The sequence below is a fragment of the Zonotrichia leucophrys genome, chromosome 3 (assembly GCF_028769735.1).
Source record: "Zonotrichia leucophrys gambelii isolate GWCS_2022_RI chromosome 3, RI_Zleu_2.0, whole genome shotgun sequence".
NCBI lineage: Eukaryota > Metazoa > Chordata > Aves > Passeriformes > Passerellidae > Zonotrichia > Zonotrichia leucophrys.
The window spans coordinates 50692573-50720166 of NC_088172.1; the positions used below are offsets into that span (position 1 = coordinate 50692573).

At 39.9% G+C, this 27594-nt stretch overlaps 1 protein-coding gene across 5 annotated transcripts in view; it reads left to right on the top strand.

The window, feature by feature from the left end:
• The window catches only part of MTHFD1L (methylenetetrahydrofolate dehydrogenase (NADP+ dependent) 1 like), a 144734-nt gene that overhangs the window by 48082 nt on the left and 69058 nt on the right, over nucleotides 1-27594 (top strand). For 4 of the 5 annotated variants that reach the window (XM_064708145.1, XM_064708150.1, XM_064708148.1 and 1 more), the window contains 2 exons: nucleotides 2899-2967; nucleotides 10230-10341. In XM_064708145.1, the coding sequence (XP_064564215.1) occupies nucleotides 2899-2967; nucleotides 10230-10341 (181 nt within the window). The remainder of the gene's footprint in view (nucleotides 1-2898; nucleotides 2968-10229; nucleotides 10342-27594) is intronic. The other variant, XM_064708146.1, reaches the window with a different exon arrangement.

The following is a 27594-nucleotide window of genomic DNA, read 5'->3' on the forward strand; positions in this document are numbered from 1 at the left end:
TTGCAGTTCTTCTCACATTGTGGTTTAAGGTTTAGTTTTGTTATAGGACTGAAATTACAGAAAGTATTATTTTTTTGTTAGAGACTATAGTTTCAATTGAAGGGAGGTTGCAAGTACTTCATTATTTTCCTTTTGAAGAAAAGGGTTTTTCTCTGCCCTTCAGTCTGTGTAGCCTTTATTCATTTCATAGTAGTTACTTTCAATCACTTTCCTTGTCATCTGGTGTTGGCTTTCATTTCCAGTCTTGATAGACTTCAGAGACTGCTCCACTGGAAGTTGCTTTGAAAGTATTTTGGATTTTTATCTAAGTTTGCCTTTCCTGTGTCATGTGTATAATTTATTTTATGCTCTGTGATCTGTGCTGTCCTGGGGAGCATACCTGCCCTGATGGCGGCTGGATAGATGGAAGGAGCATTATTTTCAGGAATACCTGTGATCAATTCCAGGAAGGAGCCCAGAAAAGTTGAACATCTGTATACAATTGATTCAGAGCCCTGCTTCTTTCCTCTGACAGTGAGTTAGTGGAAATCTAATGATCTTTGGGCTCTCACAAGCTTAATTGGTGTGCAAGTGTCAAAGCTTCTAATTCTTTTATAAGAAGTTTACCTGTTCTGAATTGGAAATAGTAACCTGATTCCTAAAAGAGCTTTGTGAATCAGATCCAGGACTTGGAGTGAGCTGTAGGAATTGTATATTAGATACTTGGAGGATTGAATATACAAAGAAATGAAAACTTCATTCTCAGTTGTGTCAGGTATGAAAACCTAAAAAAAGTTTGTTTAGCTTTTAAGGACTGCTATTGACACCAAGCCTGGTTAAGAACCATGGGAGGCACAAGATATGCCTATGCATCCTTTTTTCTTTGCTTTCAGCTTCAGATAAAATGAGTTGTTGTGTCCAGAAGGTGTGTCTAGTATTTCCGAAATGATGCATAACTAATATCTCCCAAAAAGTTCAAATGCAGAGGAAGTGGTTTTTTACTTCACTGTTTTTATCAGACTGGTGAAGACATCAGAAAACAAAGGAGACAGGATTTGAGCCATTATTATCTAGAAGGAGCAGGGGAGGAGGCTGGGGGAGAAGTGTCCTGATTTTATTTTTCACTTCTTCTTTCCCCAAGTCTTCTTTCCAGTAGGCCTGATCCATGGCTGCTCAGGTAGTTATTCCTGCTGCTGACCACTTGAAAGACCAGATGTAAAGTTTTGCATTTGGCTTTTTTTTTTTTTTTTTTTCCCTCTAGAAATGAGAGTATTTGGGTCTGTAAACAACATAGCACCAGGCTGTTTTTATGGAGGTGGTAGAGTCTCACCATTTTGAAAGCGCTGGAGTGCTTATGTTTCCTTGCATTTTAATCCTAGCTTCTAAAATCAACATCTTAAGAAACAGCAATCTAATTCAGAAGATGAAAAACTGCTGTTTCCCTATCAGCTTCTCGTATTATATCTTTGTGGATCCGTTAGGTTTTGTAAATAGTGGGAGATGCAGAGTGCAAAGACAAATCTTTTCCTTCTCTCTCTCTGCTTCACAGTCCTCCAAGGAAACACTTGCTATGCATCAGTAGAAGCCAGTTTTACTGTTTTGGTTTCAATTCAGTTTTATCTGAGGCCAAATATTCTGCATCATTTTCCTCTGAAGTCTGTGCTCAGAAGTGATGCTCAGAAAGGGGAAAATTGTATTTTATAAAATACTGCACTTAATCATCACATACTTGTATATCTTATCTGTTGCCATCAAAATTTTCATGCAGACTTTGATTTCTCAAATTTGGGGTTAGTTGACAAAAGCTGTGTTGGGAATTATAAAGGCACTATTTCTATTGCTTTTCTTTATTTGAATATTATTGCTCATCTCTTTATAGGCAACTTGGATATTGTACCCATGTTTTTTAATCTTCATTTTAAACAATTTACAGCAGCTAGGATTTTTGTTTGGTTTTCATGTTTCTTTTCAATACAAAAATATATTCTTATTTTTTTGCGTTCTCTGGCAAGTCTATGAGCCACTCTTTATAACACTACTGTGGTTTTTTCAAAATTAAAGTTCTTTCAAAATGAAAACCATCATCTCAAAATCAAAGTAATACGAGAATAAATTTGGACATATGCTAGTGGTTTCTAGATATCACTCTTCATAAAATCTGATCATGATGCGCACACTCTGTGGCCTTTTTTTCCCCCTAGAATGAGCATTGAAATTTGGTGTAGAGGTTGTTATGACTTTTATTTATTTTAAGGTTTTTAAGGTCAGTCAGTGTGAAATTTATACTTCAACAGAATTTTTAGGGAGGAGTAAAGTTTTTTGCAACCAAAATGCAGGAGTTTGCTCAACTCCTTTTGTGATCTCACAGTAAGGCACCTCTAACTTTTAATCTTGTGATGTATTTCTTATCTGTCCCTAGTAAGCTCTGTGCTCTGTGGGTACTTTCATCCTGTATCTGTTGTGTATATATTTGTACAAGTCTTGAAAAATACTCTTTCTGTTTCTGCTAGCTATTGATTTATGCTATAGGTTCTGTCATGAAAGAAATACATCTATCATTTCTTTAGGCAGTTTTAGCAAGCTGTTGCCTTCTTGCTTTCTCAGGTCTCAGTGGCCTTTGGCACTTCATCTGTTGTTACCTTGAACATCCTCATGCTGATCACTTAATTCTGTTTCTGATCTTTCCATGAAATTGGATGAAGAAGTTACTTGTTGCCGTTTAAGTGTATTCGAAATGAAATAATTTTTGGTTTAGACACACTATAAATGCAGAATTTCAGAAGTCTTGAGGTAATATTTAAATAAATTCTTTATGCATCACTGCAGCACTGCTTTGAACTGTAAGGATTTTTAAACTATAACTTGGAAATATTGCACCTTAGAATTGACTTACTTAAAATGTGGACTCTTGTCTTTTAGGGAGTAACTGGTGCTTTGGCAGTTTTGTTGAAAGATGCAATTAAGCCCACACTAATGCAGACATTAGAGGTAAGTATGGCTTATGATGCCTGCCCTTCTCCAACTTTCAAATTCCATACTGTGCTGATCATGCTTCTCTTCAGCAACTGTGCTTGACTTTCAAAGCCAAGGGTCTGATCCATAAAAGCATTCTAGCAAACGTTCATTTATTTATGTTTAACTATTCAACTCTATCTGCATTTATATATTTTTGTTGTGTTTTTCCTTTTTTGAGATCTGGCTATAGTCATAATTTTGCCTAGTGTTGCAAACAAGCTGCAGTGCATTGTTGAGCTGCTTGTGAGCACAGTGGGAGGCAGGGTCATCTTCTAAGTCGCAGGTTTACTACTATTTTCCACCTCCACACAGGGAAGTGTCCTTTTTGTGTCCTTTTTGTGTATTTCTTTTTATGTTCCCATGACAATTCCCGCAGCCCAGCAGTTTGTGAGGAAAAAGGTGCTTTGCTGTGGCCATTCTAATTCGTATTACAGTTTGTGCTATTCAAAGTCACAGGAGGGTCCTTTCAGCTGTTTATGCATTTTCAAAAGATGGCTCCCAGCCACCCTATTTTGCCACAGTGCCTTCATGGACTAAATGAAGCTTTCATGGGCTATGAGAGGAATGTTTTACACCTACCCTAGTGAGCTTTCTTCCAAAAGCTTAAAGAATGTAGAATTAGTGCAAGCTAACTTCGTGCCTGGGCAGTCTGGTATTGATGTTTTGATGGGAAACTGATGAGCAACATTCAAGGGGAGAAGGAGAAAGAAAAATGAGAAAATAATGAAGCAGCTTTGAAAACAAATGCACTGGGAGAAAAATGAGTGTATATATATTTTTTCATTTGACCATCAAAATTACATAGCTGGAATATTTCACTATGACTCTTGATATGATGAAAAGTTGAAGAATGCAGAAAGATACCAGTGCAATCATCAGTTGATAAAAATGTCTCATTTTCTACAGCATGTTGAAGCTATAACTACTATATTTTTGCTTTTGAGTTTGGATGGGGACAACTTCCTAGTCTTGGGGGATATTAGGAAAACAGAATTTAAGTCTATGTTATTTTATTATAGCCATCTTAATTATTTTCCCCTGCAAAGGAAACCTGTTCTTTCATGTGGCTGTCTGAAGAATGTATGTGTGTGTGTGATAATTTTAATATAACATCCAATATCAGAAACTGGAGGTCAGATAGCATTGAGAATGTCATGGCCAGAGCTCAATATTATAATCACCACTCAGATAACATTGTGTGTGTTAAGCACCAGTGACAAGGTAGCTTTGATTCTGACTGTTTAGTCACTCTATTTGCACTTTGCATATCTGTTGGAAAATACTGTGGTTTTGTTGCAGTGTTCTGAAAGACAATTATAAATGTCAGAAGATATTCTTTTGATCGATAGGCATTTGGTTCTGGGACATGCATGCATTTATTTTTTCCCTGCGCTTCTTTATATTCACATTTCTATGCAATAAAATTCCTGCCCTTTATGTGGTATTCTTTTCTAGTCTAATCTATGCTATGGCTGAAACATCTGCCAGCTTTCATCAAACACTGTTGCTTGTTAGCAGGACCCTGACCACATTACCCAAAGATTCATTTTCCCCCAAAATTCTTCTCACAAAATTATTTTTAAAACACCAAACCAAAGCAGCTCAGAAGACTCCTTCATGCTCCACTCCTCCACTTTGAGTCTTAAAGATGAATTTTTGTCACCCTTTGGATACTTGCTGGCTTGCAGGCTAATGCGAGTTACCTATCCAAGTAATGGAGATCCCCAGTTTATCTCAATATTTTCCAAGCTAGTGCTGTGCTTTGGCTGAGATCCTTCTGGGCTGGGCCATTGCTCTCATGTAGAATCACCGACCCTGCTGAGTTAGAAGTGACCCCCAAGGATCACCAAGCCCAGCTCCTGGCCCTGCACAGCACCAACCCCAAGAACCACATCATGAGCCCGAGACAAACACTTCTTGAGCTCTGTCAGCCTGGTGCCGTGACCACTTCCCTGGGGAGCCTGTTCCAGTGCCCAACCACCCTCTGGGTGAGGAACCTTTTCCTAGTACTTAACATAAACCTCCCCTGACTCAGCTTCAGGCCCTGTCACTTGTCACCACAGAGCAGAGATCAGTGCCTGCCCCTTCTCTTCCCCTCACAAGGAAGCTGTAACTGCACTGAGCTCTCCCCTCGGTCTCCTCCAGGCCGAACAGACCAAGTGACCTCAGCCACTCCTCACATGGCTTCACTTCAAGGCCCTTCACCATCCTCATGGCCTCCTTTGGACACTCTCTAATGGCTCAATGTCTTTTTTTACACAGTGGCACCCAGAGCTGCCCCCAGCACTGGAGGTGAGGCTGCCCCAGCCCAGAGCAGAGCAGGACAATCCCCTCCCTTGCCTGGCTGGCCATGCTGTGCCTGATGCATCCCAGGACACTGTTTGCCTTCCTGGGGATGCAGTGCCCACTCTACTGCTGCCTGTGCTATTGCTGCTCTTGAGCTCTCTTCATTATTTTTAATTCTTCAACTGAATAACTATAAGAGGTGCTTTTAATAGCTTCAGTTTGAAAAAGAAAAAGGAGGGGAACAAGGAAGATGTTGTGCCCTGCTCACTTGAGTGTACTCTAGTGCTCCACTTGTGAGTTTAGAGCCCTCTAGCATGACAGATTTTAAGCCAGATTTATCCTAGTATACCCTGGGGTGGTAGATGTAGTAGTATTTCTTCTAAGTAATGCCATCTTTCTGATGAATGTGTGAATTGCAAATCAGAAATGAGGATAATGAAACCTACATTACACTTGAAATAAACCTAGTAAGTAGCATCCAAAAGTTAGCATCTTAAGTTTCCAAAGAGATTACCAGTAGTAATTGGGCAACATAATCCTAGTCCCTTTGGGGAGAACAAGTTCTTCATAAAGCTGTAAGGGCCTTTAGCAACAGCACCACAATTTGACAACAGAAAAATTAGAAATAATTCTGCAGCACATAGGTGGTGAAAAAACAGATTAATATTATTACAGAGAACACAGATATAGCTCAGAATGTGCCATGGACCTGTCTGGCAATTAGGGACAAAACTGTTCACCAAAGTAGATCTTCCAGATCACTTTGGAGAATGGCAGAAAGACTGCTGGATGAGGGAGAGCAGGAGTTCTGGATGACTGAGTTGATTTGGCATAATTTGTAAGTCATGGTGACTGTGGATAGCAGTGACTGGAAGGGGCCATTGCAGAGAGAGCAGGCAGATAGAAGTAGCCAGTGCAGCTGCACTCCTCTGTGGTCTGGCCACAAACCTGTGGATGGCAATTGTGTTAAGCCATGGCAGTCTGAGGAGTTGCTTCTAAGGGCCTGTGAAAAGGGAGAAGAACAACACGCTCAGTAGATTTCCACCAACTTTATATGATGTCTGCATGCACTGGAGAAGAGGCTTAGAAGGTCATAAATCAAAAATTACCAAATGTCAGTCCTGCATGGAACTGAACTGGCAACTTATGTCAGTGCTTTTTTCATATGTGAATTGATGTGTGGTTTAATTTACTGGTTTTTAAAGAGATTTCTTGGTGGGTTGCTTTCTGTCACAGTCCTGCTACTTTGACACCAGAAATTCTGCCTGAAAGTGTTACTGATTGACAGTGTTTTATATGCAGGAATGACAGTAAAAATCTGAAAATGGGAGACACAGGGCACTCCATCTACAATAACCAAAGACTTTGGTGGAGCTTACTTATATCCAGTGCTGTTGAATTGAGATTACTTTGTTTGGAATGTACATAATGATTTCATAGTGTTTATCTATGTTCCTCATGACAGATTTGTTCTCTTGTCGACTGATCCCTTAATGTTCAGCATTTATTTATACCATGCGTAACAGAGCAGCTGCTCTATGGGACAGCCCTTTGTAGTTGCAGGCTGGCTGCTCTGGGGTGGTTTGTTGTGTTACTTTTGAAGTGCCACTCACAGTAAAGATGAGAGAAGAATGGTAATAAGTATTATAAACATCCTGCTAGCGGCCAGATAACTTCAGATATTTATTGACATTCGGGGTTTATTTTCTTTTACTGAAACTTGGATAATAATATTTTCTGTACTGAAAGCAGTCAGCAGAATGTATCCCTGTGCCACTGTTGGGTTCTCCATATAGTTTGTTAAGAGTGTAGCAGAAATAAATGGGACAGATGGACTGGCACAGTTACTAAAGCTGGCCTGAGAAGACATTGTTGTCCCTGTTCCAAGGTGTGCCTGAGGCTCCCAAGGTCCTGCTGGAGTTCACTCTCTTCAGTACCTAGGGTCTACTTCCAGGATTGCTCTTCTAAAAAACATTCCAATTGCTCTTCCTTTCCTTCTGGTGGATTTCAAAGCTCAGGGGAGCATCTGTCTATGCCAGTGATTTAGTAGTATGTTTGGATTTCAAGTTAGTCATGGGAGCCTCTTGACTTCCAATATTCTGGATTTTGGACCCTGCAGTCCACATTCCCTTCCTATCCATGTTGTGTGGATGAACTCTTGGAAGCACAGTAGCACAGGGAATGTGGGAGGAGACCCTTCTGGCCCCTCTCTTTGCGTGGGTGCTGCAGTGTGTGCTGGGCTGCCCAGTCACTGCCAGTGGCTGTGGGTCCATGCATCACATCTGCCCCGTGTGTGCTCTGGGCTCTAATAAGACCAGTCCTGTGATTGCTTGCCACAAGAAATTAGGGGTTAGAAGAGTAAAATTAGTCTTACTGAGTAATAAAAGACAAATTGGGAAAAGCCTTATGGATCTGAGTCTGGTAGCTGGAAATTTGTGGCCTTACTTATTTGAATGCCAAATACTGGATTAAAGTAGAAGTAAAGCTTCAACTTAGTTTGATGAGAGTTGTTTGCATTTGATTTTGTATGTTACAAGCTCTTTGGGATAGGGATAACATATTTTGCATGGCACCTATTAGTCTGATGCCTAAGTAAGAAGCTTTGAAGGTACTTGTAGTTCATGTTAAGTTTTTGTGTACCTGTGTAAAATCTCAGTTGATTTTGCAGTATGTGTCCATTAGCAGATAGAAAACAAGAAAAAAAGCTAACCCATAGTAAGCACTATGTTATGATTATAGTGATCTACATCAGTTCTCTTGTTACAGGGCACGATTTCTCCTTCATTTACTTTTTTGGCTCCTGTTTCTACTCTAACATGTATGAGGCAGTTATCTGACTTGCAGCTTAATTGTGTTGTTCCTGGAGAACAGCCCCTACCCATGTGTGTGCATGTGGCAGTGGCTAAAAAGTTGCTTGTCTTTCCTCTGAGCAAAACAATTAATTATATGCTATTACTTCCAAGGAAACAATAATAAGAGATGCTTTTTGTTGATACATCATTTTTGTATATGATTTCTAGTCATCATTACTAAAATGTCTATGTTTTCTGTAAAATACCACTTAGATTACAGCAGTGAAATAGAGATTTTCATATGTAGGTTGTTTCCTTAAGTTACTGGTGGCTGGGGGAAGGGAAGAGGCAGAACCAACTTGTATTTTATGGTTAATGGTTTCCAAGCTGTGGTTCAGGGCACTATTAGATGTGCCCTGCAGCTGATCCATAGAACTCTGTCTTCCTCAACTGGTGTTTCTGGCCAAAACTTGAAGGAGGTTGCCTGGTAGGTTGTCTGAAATTTTGAGGGCTGGCACTATCTCCTAGTACAGAATGTGAGAAGAACATCAATGGAAATAATGTGAAATTGTCTGCTTACCTTTTCTTTAACCAGCTGGGTGCTTTAAGATGCACAAACACAACAATGGGCATTTGTTTGCCTAAGTATTTCGTAGTAGAACAGCTGAAGTGACATTCTTCTGTCTGATTGTGTATTCTGTTTTAGAGATAAAAAACAGCAGTTAATGTAATCTCACCTAATCCTAATCCCTTCTGAGAGTGCTTATTTTCTAATTTCTCCTTTCCTTTGGGTCCCTGCCAAAAATATAAAAGAGAAACTGAGAACTGCTTTCTACGTCACAAATTCCCTATACATAGCTAATTTGCTTGCTCCTCGCCTCTCCTTTCTCTCGTTTAGATTGGAAAACCAATCTAAACCAGAAAAAGGAGAGGCAAGGAGTATGCCATTAGACATAGACACCATGTATTTGTATTTACACAGGGAAAATCAGCTCTGTCAATTTTCCCTGTATGTTTAGTGCAGGACCTGGGCTTCCAGCAGCAGTGAATGTGTTTTCCATTGTGTCAGTATCCCCACTGCACCTCGGCACATCCCTTGCCATTTCCCTCTCACCCTTGACTCTGGTCCCTCATAGCTTCTGCTGGCTCCCCTGCCAGCACAGGAATGGCTGCTGCAGCCAGTGAGGAAAACAGGAGCACACAGGGCTGGAGCTGGGCTCTTCCCTGGGTGTCTGCAGTGCTGCATTTAGTGCTTCTAACAGGATTGTGCCACAATAGCACACCACAGTATTACAGCTGTGGAAATATAAAACATGAACTAGTACAAGGTAGGATGAGGAAGTTATGTAGGTTTGCACTACTGTTTATTACCTTTCTAGGAATGAAACAGGCAAATGAGGTCTCAAGCACCTGACATGTTCCCCTAAGTTGTCTAATAGCATTTCCTTGCTATATGTGCTTTGATTTATTTGTGACTTTGATAAGTCTGAAAAATTATTGAGTTTCTTACATAATGTGCTGGTTTGGCCTGGGATAGGGTTAGTTATCTTCACATCAGCTAGTCCAGGGCTGTGTTTTGGATTTGTGCTGGAGACAAATGCCATCACTTGGCATTTGTTGGTAACACAGGAATGTTTCTGTAATTGCTGAGCAGGGCTTGCACAGTCAAGGCCTTTTCTGCCTCTCACCCCACCAGCAAGCAGGCTGTGGGGTAGGCAAGACATTGGGAGGGGACACAGTTGTACACAGCTGACCCCAATTGGGTATTCCCAACCATGTGGCATCGTGCTGAGCATACAAAGCTGTGGGAAGAAGGAGGAAGGGGGGGCATTTGGAGTGATGGCATTTGTCTTTCCAAGTAACAAATTACATATGATTACACATGTTTTCCTGGGCTGAACACCTGCCTGCCCATGGGAAGCAGGAATGAATTCCTTGTTTTGCTTTGGTCGTGTGTGTGCAGTCTTTTCTTTACCTATTAAATTGGCTTTATCTCAAGCCAGGAGTATTCTGACTTTAACCCTTCTGATTTGCTCACCCATCCCACTGATAGAGGAGTGAGTAATCAGCTGTGTGGGGCTGAGTTACTGGCTGGGGTTAAACCATGGTGTCTATACATTGAATTACTTACCTAAATTTTTTTGTTTTATCACCCAGGGAACACCAGTATTTGTTCACGCTGGACCTTTTGCTAACATTGCACATGGAAATTCTTCTGTTTTGGCAGATAAAATTGCTCTTAAATTAGTTGGAGAGAAAGGATTTGTAGGTAAGTAAATATTCAGTTTATTGTATTACGATCTATTAGCAAATTGACAATGATGCAAACGAATGGAAAAAAGTAGCAATTAATGGTAAGAACACTACTTCATTATTAATATCAGTATAAAATAATCTTAAAGTGAATGTGTAATAAGACAAAAGCACTTCTTCTCTTACTCTGCCTTTTGTCTCAAGTCCTGTCACCATGGTCCTGTCACCATGTTTGACTCACAGGTGACCTGTTCACTGCACAAGGTGGCTGAGCCAGTCAAATGACTGGATTGCATTTAAAGAGATGTCCTGTTGTTCATTCTATTAGCATTCATCTGGCCTCACTTGATAAGCCAACAGAAACCACTCTTTTTTTCCTGATGAATTATTTTTCTACCAGTTCAGTAAACTCAGCCAAATCAGAGGTCAGGTGCCCCTGAGCCAGTTCAGAGGCAAGGTGGAGAAAATATTAATTCTCACATTTTGTGAGAATTATGTGGCTGTGAGCCATTGGGTTGGTCCAGCTGCATTGTCAGACCTCACCGTGAGGCCCTTATGTTCCCATGAAAGCATTTGAGTGTGCTGACTCTTTTTATATGAGGAATTCAGCCTTCACAAGCAACAATAGACACACAGAGCTTACAGTTGCAGGCAAAATAAACTCATGGCTGAACAATGAACTAGCTTTTATAAAAATTGTTGTGAGTGTTTAAACCTTAGAATTAATTAAATAAAAGGGGCATTGCAGCCCCTTCACTGGTGATGCCTTTGCACTGCTGCAGCCATTCTTTTCTGAGTCCTGAACACCCAGGTTGGATTACCTTAATCCTAAAGCTGAAGTTTGAGTACTTGTGGAACAATGCCCTTGAAAAGATGCAGCAATGTGAAAAATGAGGTTTATTATGCTAGCCCCCTTAAACTAGTAGAGAAACATGCATGTATATGCTTATGTCATACCTACATACAGGAAAGGATTGTTTTTTACAGTGTTGTGCATCTTAAAGGTCTGGTTTTTTCCCTCTGTTAATCAAACATCCATTCAAAGAAGCGCGTCTTGCATTCTGAATGCATTTATTTAATGATAGTTGAATTCCTGTTTCATTGGGCCATGTTCATTGTTACATGGCTTTGTGGAATGAAGAGCAAACGAATTTAGGGTAGCTAACATTTTTCATAAGCCACGTGAAATGACTTTGTTTCTGCAGTGTGCAGCCTTTTCAAGTGAGGAGTCAGTTGTGTGTTAACTGAATGAAGGGATGCTGGCAACAGTCTTGAGTCTTGATCCAGGTTTCAGAGTCCAAAATGTATTGCCTTCGATTTGGATTCCCTTCCATTGAGTGTGTCCCTCAGGCACAGAGAGCAAATCCTTGCATTTCTTGTGCTTTTTTCAGTCTTATCCACCTGTTTGTCTTTAACGCTCTTTTCTGCTTTGTGTGTCTTTGGCTCCAGTTTCTCTGCTGGGAGACAAAGCAGCGTAGCTTCAATATAGGAAAACCTTTGTGTGTTGCCAGCTAAGGGCTCTTGTTCAGATTCTATTCCACAGAACACAAATCCCCATGAAACTGGCTTCAGAATAAGACTGCCTTTGCTCTGCAGAGCCAGGAACTTCAGCATGATTTGTAGTCCTTTGTTAGATTATTAAAAGCAATAGTTTTAGAGCGGCCTACTTAAATAAACTTTTCAGGTAGTCACAAGTGTAAATATTTGTTCTAATGGTTGTAATTACCATAAGCTTTATGGTTTAAAAAATTACTTTTTTTCTGGTAACTAGTCAGAGTGCTTGGGCAGAGACAACACTGGTTTGTTAAATACTGTCCTGTCCTACCCTACACAACTGAAATCTAAATGACAGCTCCAAAGTGCTCACCAGTCCACACTGAGGTGGCATCCATACAGATGGAGGGCCCAGTGCCTTGTGAATCTGCACAGCAAAGCAGGCAGCAAGAAACTCCACTGCATTCCTGCTCACAGGAGTTTGCCTGAGCTTTCTGTGGCCATTGAAATTCCAAGGGGAAAGCTGATCCTCTAGTTAATTCAGACAGCCAGGGTGCAGGACAGCTATGCTGCAGTTAGGGAAGTAGCTGAGTAAGTTCATTCACTCCTGCTAAAAGTAGAAGTTTTTGCTGTTCCACATTTCTCTTTTGGGAGTGTTCTCATGTATTAGCTCTGGCACTCATTAAATCTTGTATGAGTGATTACAGCCCTGCCATGTCGCTTAGTTATATAAGCTGAGGAAAGAACTCAAAAGGTGCTAAGAGTAGAGTAAGGTATCTTGCAGAGCCATGTGGCGGGGAGAGACATTTGAGGGACCACAGGCTATGAGATTACTCTCAGCTGCATCCAAAGCGGGAACATTAGAAATCTGTGACATATTCTGCAATTAAATTACTTTCCTGAATAGTAGAATCAATATCTGAATGTACATACGTTAGCTCACTCACTGTGAGATGGGATGATGATAGAGAAAATATATAATTCATATATTTGTTTTATATATTTAGTGTTTATGTCTATTTCTTGTAATTCTTTTCTTTTTTCACTTACACCACATTTATTTTAGAGCAGAATTTCCTGTTAAGTGTGTGGACAGTACTGAGGAGAATAGCATGGCTTGAATTTGCAACACAGTTTTACAAACACAGACTTTTTTAACTCTCTGTCCTGGTTTGAGCTCCCTCCTTCCTGCAGCTGCCTGTTTCCAGTCCCTTGCAGCCCCTGTTTCACCAGCACACCTGTTCCCAGAGCCACCTGACAAGCTCAGCTGGACACTTGGTCTCGACTGAAAACAACTACAACAAAAAAAAGCCTTTCCTTCCCCCTCAACAGACAGTGTCTGGGCAAACAGCTTTGTGTGACAGGGGGAAGATGAGATAATGCCACATAAGATGGTGTTTTTGCTGGAATAAATATTTATAGTATTAAAGCCTCATTTGGAGCTTTCAAGTGCCAGTAAAGCTACTGTGGATGCACTAGCTGACCAGACTGAGCCTGCATTGCCAGGGCAGCTAAGCCTGTCTCCTTTCTCAGCCTGTGCTCAACTGTTTTTGCATGACATCCCAGCAGAAACCTATTGCTTTTTTTGTTGGCTTAGTTTTCTGCTGACTTAACACAGAAGCAGTTCAGCCCAGAGTCACAAAAACACCAGAGCTGGTGCAGGAGAGGGTGAGCTGGGACAGCCAGCAGTGAGAAACCAATCTGTTGTGAAGATCCAATTACTTGTGTGACCGTGTGCTATGGCCAAGGGAAAAAAAAGAAAAAAAAAGAAAAAAAAGAAAAAAAGAAACACTCTCAAAGTGTTCTTTTAAAATTTATTTTTAAACCTTATTTTTTCTCTCTACCCTGCATTGCCCATTTTGCTGCTTGCCTTTCAGCTGGAATGGCATCGTGCTGTGCCTTTTGAGTAGTGTCGGGTAACAGTGATGTAGGCAGTCTGCTTTAAAGAAAATATAAATGAAGTTTAACCATTGAGTCCTGTTGTGAACTCTCCTTAACTGAAGGCATTCCCTGCTTCAGTTTCAGCTATCCAAGTGAATCACAGGTCTTCATTAGGTTTAAATAGCTTAAGCCTTTTAGCTCATCTTTTCCTTTTCTCTCTTTCCTGAGCCTTGTTGCTGTGTACCAATAATTCAGCCTTTTTGCTGTAATTTTGTGTTCTTGGTATGAATTTTGTTCCTGAACTTTAGGTGTGATGCTGTAGCTGCCACTGCCCGGTTTGCGCTTGTTTGTCCTCTCAGCCTCTTGGTGTTTCCCTGCTGCATAGCACCACTCGCCCTGGCCCTGCTGAGAGCAGGAGTGGCCCACTGAGGAGGGCTGCAGGCAATTCCTGCATGGGGAGCACCCACCCTGAGGCACAGTGAATGTACCGATCATCACACCCTACAAACTGTAGGGTTTGTGGCTCTCTGAACTCGGGGCTTGTCCTGAGCTGTCAGACGTTATTGCACTATGCAACTCAACAGATCGCCCTGTCCATCTCTTTCATCCCTTCGTGTTCAGCTGAAGAGAGGGTTTATTGTAAATCAGAAGACAAGCGAAGCATGAGTAGATCCTTGGAATCCTAAAGCAAAGTTCTTCTCAAGTTTGTTTTTCAGGTTTGGACTTTATGGTTGTCGATTGTTTTCTTTGCTACTCTCGATAAGCACATCACCTTTGATGCTGAGAGCATGCTGTGCTGGGCAACCTTGTCCTGCTGTTTTTTATCAGGTGACAAGAGGGGAATTATTGCAAACTGTTGCTGACTTAAGAAAAGTCCACTTTCTATTCCTTTCTATAGTTGGTACACTTGATGTAATTGGAAAGAATTTGTAGACACAGTAAATTTTTATAAGCCAAGTAATTGACTCTTTTTATTGTGTTGGTACTCTGTTGGTTAGAGTAAGCTAATGATGCTAGCTGTTGTATCTCAGTACATACGAAGTTTTATTTCAAAGGCGATCCATTTTACATACTCTCAGAACAGACATTGTTTAACAAGTTTATAAAGCACCTTATAAAAACTGTATGTGTTTAATACACTAAGTGAATAATCTTCAGTAGATTTTTTTTAATGTCATAAGACACTTCAATCCATTTTTTTGTGTACTCTTTTTCCAAAAAAGGAAATAAAGCCCAAATACTTTGGCTAAACTTCTCTTGGCGCCACTAGTAATGTGATATTATTACATTTAAATGTCAAGTTCAAGGATTTATTTTTAATATTTTTTTTGCTTGATATCATTAGAAGGGGATTCCATGCAGTGACCCTCCAGAAAGCTTTAATTTTTAAGAATCTGCCCAACATCTTTCTAGCTTGCATTATTTAATCTCTGACTTCTTCACTCTTTCTTTCACAAAAAACCCCAAAATTTAGTGTGATTGCGTTCCAGGATGTTGCTCTCTGAACAATGTGGCTGTTCCTGTTAAAGTGTTAAAGCAAGGCTAAGGTTTCATGGTATGGGGTGGTTGAGAGCATTATCAGTGTAGGTGTTGCTTGCCTACTCTGACCTAGTTTGTGTACTGCAAACTAGAATTAGGGTGTTCAGAACTTTACAGTATTTTCTCTGACCCCATTCATAGTGCAGCTGCTCGAGCAGCTGTGCTGGGCACAAATGTGACAGTGGGGCAGGGGGAGGGAAGGTGATACTGTGTTAGCTGGAATTGCTGTGAGGCTCTTAAAGTCATGGTCTAATAATACAAGTCCCAGTGGTACCACAAACTGCAAAATAAGGTGCCATTACTGCCAGAAGATCCGTGAATCTGTGCCCTTCACTTGTGAGTGGTGGGGCCATTCACATCCAGGCTGCCCTTGCTTTCACTTGCTGTAAAGTGGGAACAAAAAAAATCATCTCCTTCTTCATGCTTTTAAAATCTTAGCAAATTTTCTTGCCAGTAAGCAGGAAAGTCTTCAGAATGAGATGTAGTGCAATGTGGTTTTTACACTGGCATGAAGTCAGAGTTCCTGGGTGCTGAGCTTACTTACTGCCTTGTCACAAATAATTCAGATGCAAATCATGCTTGCTTGTAGCTTGCTGCAAGTGGACATCAGGTGACAATGATTTAAATTACTATCTATTTGTGCTTTAGTGCTTTAAACAGTCTTGAAATAATTTATTAATTATCATGTGAAATGAGAAGCAGATATTTTCGTATATTTTTATGTGTTTGGAGTCCTTGAGAAAGTTCTGACTCTACCTTGTCACTGCAGATTTCTATAAATTTTTTCTTCTGCTCTTTATCATGCATTGCAATATAAAGCTTTTCAGGAGAGAGGTTGAGTAGAAGAGAGCTGTCCTGAATGTTTTTGTGCATAAGGAAGCATCCTAGCATTGACTTCATTATCATATATCACTGTATTTCAGCGCTGAATTAATTTGAAATGCTATAAATTATGCAAAGCTGAACTCAAAACTGAAAGTTGGTATTGATCATGAACTATTGAATTATGTCTGACAAATATCACACTTGGCATAAATAAGTTATGTTTTTCCCAGGCAGGGAGGTGGTGTTATTTCGAAGACAAAGCCTCCTAAATTATGGACTGTCTTGTAGTGAGATTTTACCTTCTTCATTAAAAAAAAAAAAAAAACAAAAACTAAAAAACATGTTGGAAATTCACTTAGTCTTTCCTTGCTGCAAAGCATATTTGTAAATGTTTGTTCCCAAATCTGCTGTTTGTATCCAGAATTGCAAGGGGCAATTTACAGGAATAAAATAACATGTGATTATAAATCATCGGCCTTTTAGCTGAGTTCTCTGCTTTATCTGACAAGCATATCAAGTGGTCTCCTTCATAAACTGACTTAGCTCCAGTTTGAAACCAGCTAGGATTTTTAACTCTTGCCATAGCCAATTGGGACTCATTTGATCTGTTTTTTGTAATACTGTGTTGCAGCTTAGTCCTCTCTTTCTCAAGTGATAATTTTCAGTAATACTGACTCTAACTATTCAAGCACACATTTTCCATACATGACTGTGATTGACTCCATACTGCTAGGTTCCCAGACTCCTCCCTGATGTTTGCAAGTATGAAGTTCCCAAATCATAGGTCAGATTTTTGTCACTTTTCTCCAATGGTAGTAACTCTTTACTGCAAATAGTTTTCATTCTGTTTCTCTTCTTTGTAAATCCACAAAACCTTTTCCCATGTGATACCTTTTCAAGCTTTGCTGTTGCCAATAAACTCCATCAGTGTTGCTCAGTCTTTCTGTGGACATGGTTTAACAAGTATTAAATGGGATCCCTGGGGGTGGTCCTCTCTCCTGTCCCACAGTTCTCATGTGGTGGCTGCCTATTCTCCGCTTAATCATGGAGTAATGTTCCTCTAGGCTAGTTAACAGACTCCCATGTATGTATTGCTGTAACTGGTGCTTTTGTTCATCATCATTGATGAGATTTTGTTGTATTTTCATCACTGGAGAAACTTTTAATCTGGCATGGCCTCCCTTTGGTAGACAAAGGTTATATTTCTTATTTATTTCAGTTTTTTTAAAGTTATTCTCTTCTGTAAAATCTGTTAGAAAACCATCATGTCTGTAGTCACTCACACTTTCCCCCATTACTTGAAGATAGATTTTGATACTTTTTAGGCATGAGGCACCAAAAGAAAAGGAACTTAATTAAGACGTTGATACAAGCATTGTGGTTTGTATTTTCCTCTTCTTCCAGGATTTGGAAAATTCTGATAAAAAGTTTATTAAGAGAAGTGCATTCAGCTCTTGTGTATTTTGGTTTTTTAATTCCATTTGTAATATATTACAGTATCCTCACATCATTAGCTTCTCTGTTTTAATTGGTGGGGCTGAAGACCCTTGTAATTTGTTTGCATTTCCTTTGCAGGTTCTGACACTTGTTCCCTAGCATAGCAGCTCGCTTTGTCTTTTCCTCTCTTTTAGAGCTTATGTAATTAATAATGACATTATCTTCTACTCAAGAAGTTAACCCTGCAGGATAGCAAAGCTGTTTATTTGATTGCCTTTCCTCCTAGTGACCAGGAGTTACCACTGTTCTCATGCCAGATGTCATGTGAGAGACCAGGCATTTTAATTTGTACATTTAGAGAATTTTGAATTAATGGGTGATTTCAGTATGAAGAAAGAAATTTTAATGGCTACATGACAGAAAATAATTAAGAGATAGTGTGGCCTTCTCACAGTTATTTTCAATGGGGTTTTTGTTGTTTCTGGGTGGATGGATGCTGCTCTGTGCCTCACTGGAAAAGGAATTAAATGGTTTTCTCACAGTGTGTTGGCTGTGTGCTGAATGAAGTGCCACACCGCCACTGAGCTGGCTGGGTCACAAACAAGCAGAGAACTGGATGTGTGTAGCTTATTTGCGAATTCCATGTTTTCTTCCCTTCGTATGGTTTTTCAGAGCAGAACGGAGATGCAGTGAGATGGGGATGGGACTGTACACCTGGGGAATGTGCTGCTGTGATGATGGGTGGCAGGAAGTGCTCCTTCTGCCTGGCTCCTGAGGAGCTGATGCCATGAGGAAACCTGTCCTGTCTACTCTTTGTGGCCCAGTGAAAGACAAGGAGACAAAGCTGCCGAGCCCATTGCTTGCCACCAGCAGCACAGTCTCTGCTGGAGACCTCCTGGTCTGTGGCACTGCAGTGCCTGACAGGAGCCATACATCTTATTCCCACCTCCATCCTTCACTGGCTTTCTGGCCTTAAGCAAGTAATTTCAGCCTCTGTGGCTGCACATGTAATCCTATTCTTCTCAACGTGTCTTCCAGTTTATGAACTTTCTTGGGGGCAAAAACTGTCTCGCCATAGCAAAAGGGGAGATGACAAGCACTGCTGTAACAGGAACTTTAGGGTAACAGGGCTTTTGTAGACCCAGGGCAGCTGCCAGTACTTAAACATGCATCAGGAATTTTCTTACAAGCTGACATGGTATTTTAATGTCCTGTATGCTGACCTCTTCTGCAACATGTTAGAGATTAACACAGCTCTTTCCTCTGGCAGTGATATTCATAAACTAAATGGCGTGTACAACTGTTAAGGGCTATCCATTATTCTCAGTCTCAGGATAGTTACCCAGAGGTAAAAATAGATGGGAAGGATCTGTCATTCATTCAGAAAGTAGAGGCACTGCCCAGTTCCTGAGAAATAAAATACCATTCTAGTGAGTAGAAACTGATGACATTGCAACTTCTGTTCATTTTCCCTTCCCTCTCCAAGTTAGCAATCTTACCTAGTTTTAATACTCCCAACACATAAGAAGCAGTTCCTTTTGTTCTCTTGTTGCCGACTGGTTGTATTGTTTTTATTTTTAAGAAGAAAAGAACCGGGGGTTAAAAAAATTACAAGCAGTAAAACATCATGTATGCTAGGAAGTTCTCTTAATTCATCACTTGGCAAAGGAAATAAAAGCAGGCTCCCCAGCTAACAGCGTTACTTTTGCTTAGGGTTATTTGGCAGAAAATCCATCATCCTCTCTCCATTTGTGAGTATTTCATATTGACTTACGCCCTTTAGCAAGGGTCAGCAGGGCAGAGTATGCATAAAGAGTTCAAGTCCCATTTCAAAGGCTGAATTTTAATTTTAGTGGATGGTTTATTTTTAATATCAGTTGAAAATGCTAGCTCTTTATTAGATTTTTGTTTGGTTGGTTTACTGACCTTTTGATCCTGAAACCTAGTGTTCTTTTTATGCACAACTTGTGTAAGAATTAGTTTTCTTCAGATATTTACATCATGTTGGAGAAACCAGTGTTTACTTTTTATTTACTGACTCATTCTGAATCTGCAGGCAGAAGTGTTTTGTTTTCTGAAAGCTTTTATAATTAAAGTTGTTAATAATGCACACGTATTGAAAGGGCAATGTTTGTTTATTTATTTCGTATATTTACTTTTAGAATGGGTGACTCAATTCATCAAGGCTCCAGAGAAGTCAATACAAACATGGAATGTGAAAAGGACATAAATATATGTATTTCCATTTCTGATTACAATAATTATAGTAGGCAAAGTTTTCATAGCATCTAGTACAAATTTGCATTTTGCAGAGTTGATTTTCTGTTTTCCTCTAGTATTCAATAAGCTCAGGCACACTGAGGGCTCTCTTAACAGGGGTTTCAAAAACCATTATTTAAAGCTACATTTTCTTATTCAGGATCAGAACCCTGATATGTTTTCTTTTCATTCTGTGCTGCCCTCTCTGTGAGCCCAATTAAAATAATGTGGTTTGGGGAAAAGGTTAAGATTATGTCTTTAGATGTTCCTGGAAGAAAAGTGCAGATGCTAAGGTCTCCAAATATTTTTATTTACAGATGTTTTGTTTTTTCCTTAGAAATGAAGTACTATGGTACTACAATGTAAAAGAAAAATTTTGTGTGATTTCTCTGAAAATATACTAACTTTAAATTCTTGTTTTGTTGGGATTTTTTAGTTTTCAGCAACAAACTATATGTATTATTGTATGCTGGGTATTTTAACAGAAAATAATTACTGAAAAATAGTTATTTCTCTTTGAGAACAGAAAGTATGTTTGTTTACATATCTGATTTTATCATCTAATTGGATTAGCTTTAAAGAAAAGTTCAAGAATTCATGTCTAGGGATGTAAATTTGTTTCTAAACCACTTTTAAACATGTTAATGAGATTGCAAATAATGCTAGGTTATGTATGGCCAGTATGATTTGTTAATGGCAAGAGTGGTGTTTTGGCAAAGAGCCAAAGTGCTTTTGAAGGTCGGCTGCTGACAATATTTGAAAGTGTTCAAATGCTGCTGTCTGGTTCTATAAAATAATACATTAAAAGAAAAGATTAATATCCAGAATGGTATCTCAGGGTCAGTTTAATGCTCTGACCTTGTAATTTAATTTTTGCAGTTTTATAAAGCTGCTGTTTAATTAATTTGATTTGATTGAGGAAACAGGTTAGGTTGCTACAATAAGAGAAAATGTAGGTTACAGCCTTTTTTAAATTTTGGGTGGCCTACCTGTCTTTTACATGGTGGGCCTTATTTTTTGGTCCCTTTGTTGCTGGCTTTCTATGCTGACAGCTTTATTGAGGCTGACAGTCTCAAGATCTTCAGCTTTGCTACCTGCAGGAATAAGGGACATGCTTCTAAAATATTTTCAGCTTGGCACTGGCTGCGAGCCCTGAGTGGGAATGAAGCTTCAGGGACAAGCAGATATTTTGCATGCATGAGGACACGGTATCTCTGTGCTGCCTCCATCTACAGCATCTCAAACAGAGCTCCCAAGGGACTGAGTAATAGCTTCATAAATCAAGGGTTGCAGGTTCAGCCTGCCCAGAAGCCCATTAGGAATTCAGTGTACGTTTTGGGGGTCTTCACTGCACCAGGAGCAAGAAAGCACAAAAATGTGGGGGAGGGCTAAAGGATGATAGAGTAGCTAAGATGACAAGATGATGGGCAATTATGAAGAGGAATTGAAAAAAAAATTAATAATTTATAATCTGTAGTAAGGAGGCACAACTAATAATGTAGAAATATTTCAGAAATGGTAATGGGTAGTTTGCAATGGCAATTTTGTTGCCCTGATTACATGGATTGTGGTTAAGTGGATAAATTCACCACAGGCATTAAAGAATTGATTTAGCCGTGAGCAGTTGCAAGGATTTGTCATGTAAACCAGCAGCATTATGGTTTGGTTTGATTTTGATTTTGACTGCATTTTTTTAATTGGGAATTCCATGTAGGAAGATGGGATTTGTTGGTGTGTGACCTTAGTACTATCTCTCTCGTCAGCTTGTAATTCTTTCTGTAAGATAAATTACACATGACATCATATCATTTAACAGACACAATTATTTTCCACTTCAGTTTGAACCAGGTTTGAGTTTTTTTTCCTTATCCAAAAATTATAGGGAAAACAGCAAATATATATTAATAAGTTTGACACAGATCATCAATCTTATACTTTGAGTAGAGGTTCAAATACCGGTTTTGAATATTATATTTTTAAAATGCAGGTGATTGCAACCAAACTAATGCCTACCTGCAAAAAGTACTGGAGAGCTTTCATGAAAAGTTTCCATGATTTCTGAAGTTGCTTCTGCTGCATTTCTCCATGTATGTGGCTATTGCATGAAGTCTGTGCAGCACCATGGGCTTTACCTGACTGCTTCTTTTGCTTCTTTTACCCTCTTCTGCTCTCCTGTGGCTTATGCTGCACGTTCTCACCACTAGGCATTATTTCCTGTCTCCTAAAATACTACTGTCAGTACCTGGTGTTTTCTGTCTCCATGGAGCATCTTTCTGTTTATTGATGTCTTAAAGTTTGTGTGTGCTTAATACACACATATTGCACTCTTTGTGGAATAATTTCCCCTCTCCAGCAAAGGTCTTGGGGTGGTCTTGTAGATTAATTTACAGCCTCTGTGTCAGATGTTTTGCTAGGCCATTTTTACATCAAGACAACCTGCTCAAGCAGGGGAATAATACTCTTCTTCCTGGGGATACATAACAGGAGATGCCCTTTCCCATGAATTTCTGAAAGATGTAGTTGTGCTGTCAAGAGTGTTGTTGGTGTCCTCTCCAGGCCAACCATGCGAGGAAGGCATTCTGTCTCCTAGCGGAGACTTAAGTGGGATGAAGTAAAACCAGAACCTGTTTGTCTTTCCGGGAGAGGGATGCACTACACGGGTACACAGAAAAGACAGTCAAAATGATTATCATAGTGTGTGATAAGTGCTTCCCGGATTGTGTAAGTGCGGAGTGCAGAATGCTTCTCCAAGTGTGCGCAGAGTCGGGGGTCCTGCCCGGGGCGATGGCTGCGTGCACTGCGGGGTGGGCTCTCGGGGCGGTGATGGATGGCTCCGTGCCTGCCGTGCCCCGGGTGACTGCGCCAGCGACAGCAGCATTGATCATCGCGATTCAGCGGCCCTTTGTTGTGTGGCACTCGCCGCCGCTCCTGCGCTGCCTGTGCACGGATGCTTTTGTTCTGTGACGAGGGCGAGGGCGGCTGGCAGAGGGATTTCCTGGCACCCACAGCCCAGCAAGTGGTGGGAGATGCTGCCTAAATGGATTTTGTCTCAGAGTTTTGAGAGGTTCTGATGGCTGCTTGTCTGGCTGCAAAAATTCTGTGTTCCTCATCACGACCTGTATCATCACTCATTGCCCGGTTGTGTTTCTGCTGCCCTTCAGAAAGTATGTCTTCTTCCAGGGCATGTGCTGAAATCGTGGTTTGTCTCAAGAAGAGGGTTCTTTGCATCCCTTATTTTCTTTTTCACAAAACAGTACAATATTGGTGCTAAAGCATGCTTTGCTTCATGACCATTTGATGAAATGCTTAGAACTTTTCCAGGGAAGAAATTTTCAGGCTCTCTGCCTGCCCCTTGAAGTTAGTGTTTTCCAGATGCTTGTAACATGAATTCTCAAAGCATGTTCAAAGTCCATTTTCAGTAGCTTTTTTAAGGGGAGTGTAGAAGGACCCAAAACCTGAGAGCTCAACAGAAAGCAGTTTCACTCTGATGAAAGGTGCTTCAGCCAACTGGATCTTTTAAAAGTGGAAGCAAATGAAAGTCTGGTAGTGAGATATGCATTGAGTAACATGGTTTAAGTGTGATGAAATTTATTTTAAGCCCTTAGGGAAACACTGTGTATACCATAAGTTAATGTACTCCTTGCAGAATTGTAAAAGAATGCTCTTAAATGAAGAGCCATCAGTGCTGCTGTTAATTATTCCTTCCACACAACTCTAAATAGAGAGGTGGTGAGGTTTTAATTTTGTAATTACCAGAAGACTAATAATTCTTTTGCCAAAGACCATGGTGATCTTTAAAGTATGTAATGTAATTGCCTTATTCCTGTGCCATTAATTGTGCTCCAAACGTGGTCATCTGTCTTATGAGCAAATGTTACTCTGTTACCTCAAAGAAAACGTGCTATGAATGATGAAAGGATGCAACCTGAAATTCACTGTTCTTTTGTTTGAATTTTTCTGGTTAATGTTGTAACAGAAGGAGGTTACTGAAGAGGAGGGGGACTGTGTATATTTGGTTTGTGTATTCAGCTATGCATTGTAGTTCATGATACTTAGCCTAAGAGTTACACACTTTTACATGACTATAGGACACAGAAATTAAGAGAAAGTGACTGTAAAACCCAGCAGGCTTAGCAGAGCGATTCAAAGAAATGTGTAGCTCATGAATCCACATTCAGCTCACTTAGTTTCTATTAGACTGAATCATTTGTGACTTGTAAGACATCTTCTGTTTTTAATCTCTAGTAATAAATTTAAATAATGAGCTCATTACTATAGTGAGCTGCAAGAAAATGTCAAATTTACATTCAAAGTATCGGAATATGGTTTGACAAGGTGGCTAGGGAAGAATTAAGTTTTCCACTGCTGAAATGTATCTTCCTTCCTTCCCTTGTTTCTGCTGCTTGTTTGAACATGTTCAGATACTTGTCTGGTCTTACTTCAACTAATTCAAAGATAGCCCAGTAGAAAAACTGGCAACTTTTGTGTGTGTGTGTGTGTTTTTGAATGTTTTTGCTTTCTGTTTAGCGAATTGCTACAGTTCACCTTCCAATTAAATGGATGCCAAAAACGTCTGGGCAGCAGAGACAGAGCAGGAGAGAAAGGCAGAAGACATAAGAATGAACAAGAATTACCCTTTCAGCAAGTCAGGGTGCTCATTTGGTTCAGCCACGGTGTAAAACCATGCCCTAAATTGGTGGTTTGGAGGCAGGAATCACTGCAGTTGCACTTCTGCACATTTTCAAGACAGGGAAGCAAGCAGAGCTGTGGAGATGTGCAGAGCATGCTTTCTGTCACACAGTGCTACTCCTGCCAGCTCCTGGAGTTTTCAGTTTGATTCCCACCCTGAATTTAAAGTCCAACATCTGCAGCATACATACATAAACAGGCCTTTAACACCCACAAAAAGGAATTGTATCCTTAATTGTCAGAGGATTGAGATTTAAAAGTTTTCTTCACCTGTCTGGCTGGGAATAAATAAATGAATTTTCTGTACTTATTTTTTGTATATAGTCTGGGGATGATCTGTATGAATCATTGTGATTATTCTTTTGTTTAATGTATAGGATGCTCTTGGAAAGTTAACAGCAAATGATATTAAAAGTGAGTAACTGTGAGAGGTTATGAGGTAACCTTTAGTTTCTTATTTAAAGCTGCTCTGCATTTCAATGGTAAAATTACTTTCTTATGGAAAAATAAATGTTTCTGAGGAAAAGATTGAAACAGCTTGTTATGGAGTCCCAAGGGAACCAGCACTTAAATTAAGTGTATTCCTGGGAGCCAAGTTTCCTATGCAGCCCTTGCTGCCAGCAGGCAGTGACTGTTAGCCGAGGCCTGAGGCTCAGCCAAAGGAGATAATAAGTCTCCTTTGAAGGAAGGCAAAATGAATTGCCATATCTGCTGGTTCAGTCAAAAGCATGGATTGGGTGTCAACAATCAGAAACCTCCAGTGCCCTGATGTCAGCAGGACAAATACTGCCCTGGCATCTTTCTTTAGCAAAAGATGGAAAGTACAGATTACATCCAATTAGCTTATGGTCTGTTAAACTTAGGGGTAAATATTTTTCCTATTACCTTTTCTTCTAGACTTCACAACAACAACATAAAATTTTAACAAGCAGTGCAAAATATTTTCTTTATGGCATGGGAAATGTTCAGACTTGACATATTCATGTGTAGTTTTGTGCTGGACTTTGTGTCCAGCAGTGGTTGCAGAGAGTTCCTGTGTTCCATGACATCTGAGAATGCACGGAAAGAAAAATGAACAGGAAAACTCCCTCTGTTGGGGGGGTGGGGAGGGGGAGAAGAAAGTATTTGTTACATTCCAAAATCAGTCATAATAATGGAAGTTCACATCAAATAATTGCTAGAGTCAGAATGGGCAAACATCTGGTTATTCATCCCTAGCTATACTAACAAAAATACAATATCCTGTTCGAGAAATCACTGATCATCCTGGTTTATTTTGGCGTTAGCACACCTTGGTATTTTTCACTTAAAAAAGAACATATCAGTACTTCATAGCTAGCATATCTCCTGCTCCAGGTTCACAGTTCATGTGCTTCTGTGACTTTGAGCTCTTCCTTTCCTGAGTTTACCAGCAGACAGCTGCACTAGAACAGATATGTTTACATGTGGGGAGTAAATGGCAACTTGCAGCTCAGAGTTTCCATTTCCTTTTACATTGTTCAGGAATCCAGGCTCACAACTCGTCCTCAACTTTGCCTCATATGTGTGCATCTGACTTGGCCCTTTATAGTACAAATGCTTTATTTTGACATTGATTTCTTGATACAAAGGGCTGACTAGGGAAAAGATACTTTCACTAGAAATTACCCTCAATAAGCATCAAGTTCAATTGTGGGTGAAATAGCTTTTTGAAAAATATTCCAAACATCACTTTCTGTAAGGCTTTTAAGCACTATATCAATGTAAGAGTAATGTGGAACCACTTTATGCAGCTTTATGAAGATAGATGTATTTTTAGATGGAGAAAAATTAGATTTTGTATGAAGAATGATGGTGAAGTTTGATTAGCTGCTTAACACATGACACTGTCTATTTAAGCTAATGTCACATGTAGGTGATTCCCAGATGTCCTTGATAAAGCAGTAATTACATAAAGGAGGTTGTGATAATTATAAACAAGAAACAAAACCGTGAGAGTGATTTGTTCATTTGCCTGAACCCTGAAATAGAATTAAAGACTCCAGTGAAGAGAGTTTGTTCTGACTTTGCACCACCCAACAGACTTCTCTCTATTGCCCAATTTCACCTATGGGCTTCTCCTTCCCCATTTTCCACTTAACTAATTTTGATCTTTTGGGTTATTGCTCTGAAAGAAAACTATGGTTTACTGATGATTTTGGTAGCAAGAGTGGGTGAAGTGAATGTCACATAAATGATCTCTAGAAAGACCTGTAGCAATTGTGTGTTGTGTTTTGCCTGCTGGCTTTTTGACCTAAGATCCGCAGTTACCCAGATATGTAAGAATGAGCTGCTTTTGGTCACACTCATGGATATTTTATGAGAATAAATTATTTGACCTTATTTGACCATTTTGATGCAGTTTATTCTGATATATATGTAAATTAATTGCTAGGTTTGACCTATAGCCCACTCTTAACAGTAATGCAATGGTAGTGCTGATACTTTGATTCGCTTTGATTTCCAGGCCACAAACACAGTTCCTGTGTTCCTAACAGCGCTGCTGATACATGATATTTTAATTTTTAATTCTCATTCCAATGTTCTTTATGATGCTTAGGCTCTAAAACTCAAGCACAAAATCAAAGAACAGGTTTGCACTTTAAGTTTTGCACTTTACATGACGACACAGTGAGATTCCAGAGAACTGTACTGACTGAAAGTTGCACCCAGAAGATAATCTTTTAGCACTTGTCCAGCTCATCGTTGAGTCTGGTCAGTGCAAGGATGGGATTCAGAAGGCAAAACAAGGCCTGGGACTGTAATAACACTGATCTAGTATATGTTTGCCACTGAGTTGTGTTCTCAGCCTGGAAGTGCAAATTCCTGTGTGTTTTCTGTGAGCTTGCTGAAGGCAAATCATTTACCTCTTTACTTTCATTAAAACTGCATTGGAACTGTGTTTGTGGCCTGGAAATCAAAGCAAGCAATTAACACCATGCTGGTACCTATTGCAAACCCCCTACCTGGTTTCAGGTCAGCAGCCTGGGTAGCTGTGATTCATGGAGCTGGGAAATGGTCGCTTGGCAGGGCATGGGATAAACAGGCATCTGGGAAGGGGGAAACTGAAACTGGGCAAAAATGTATAGGCAGTAGCAGTGCTTGTGTCATAAACTTTTCTTCAGCT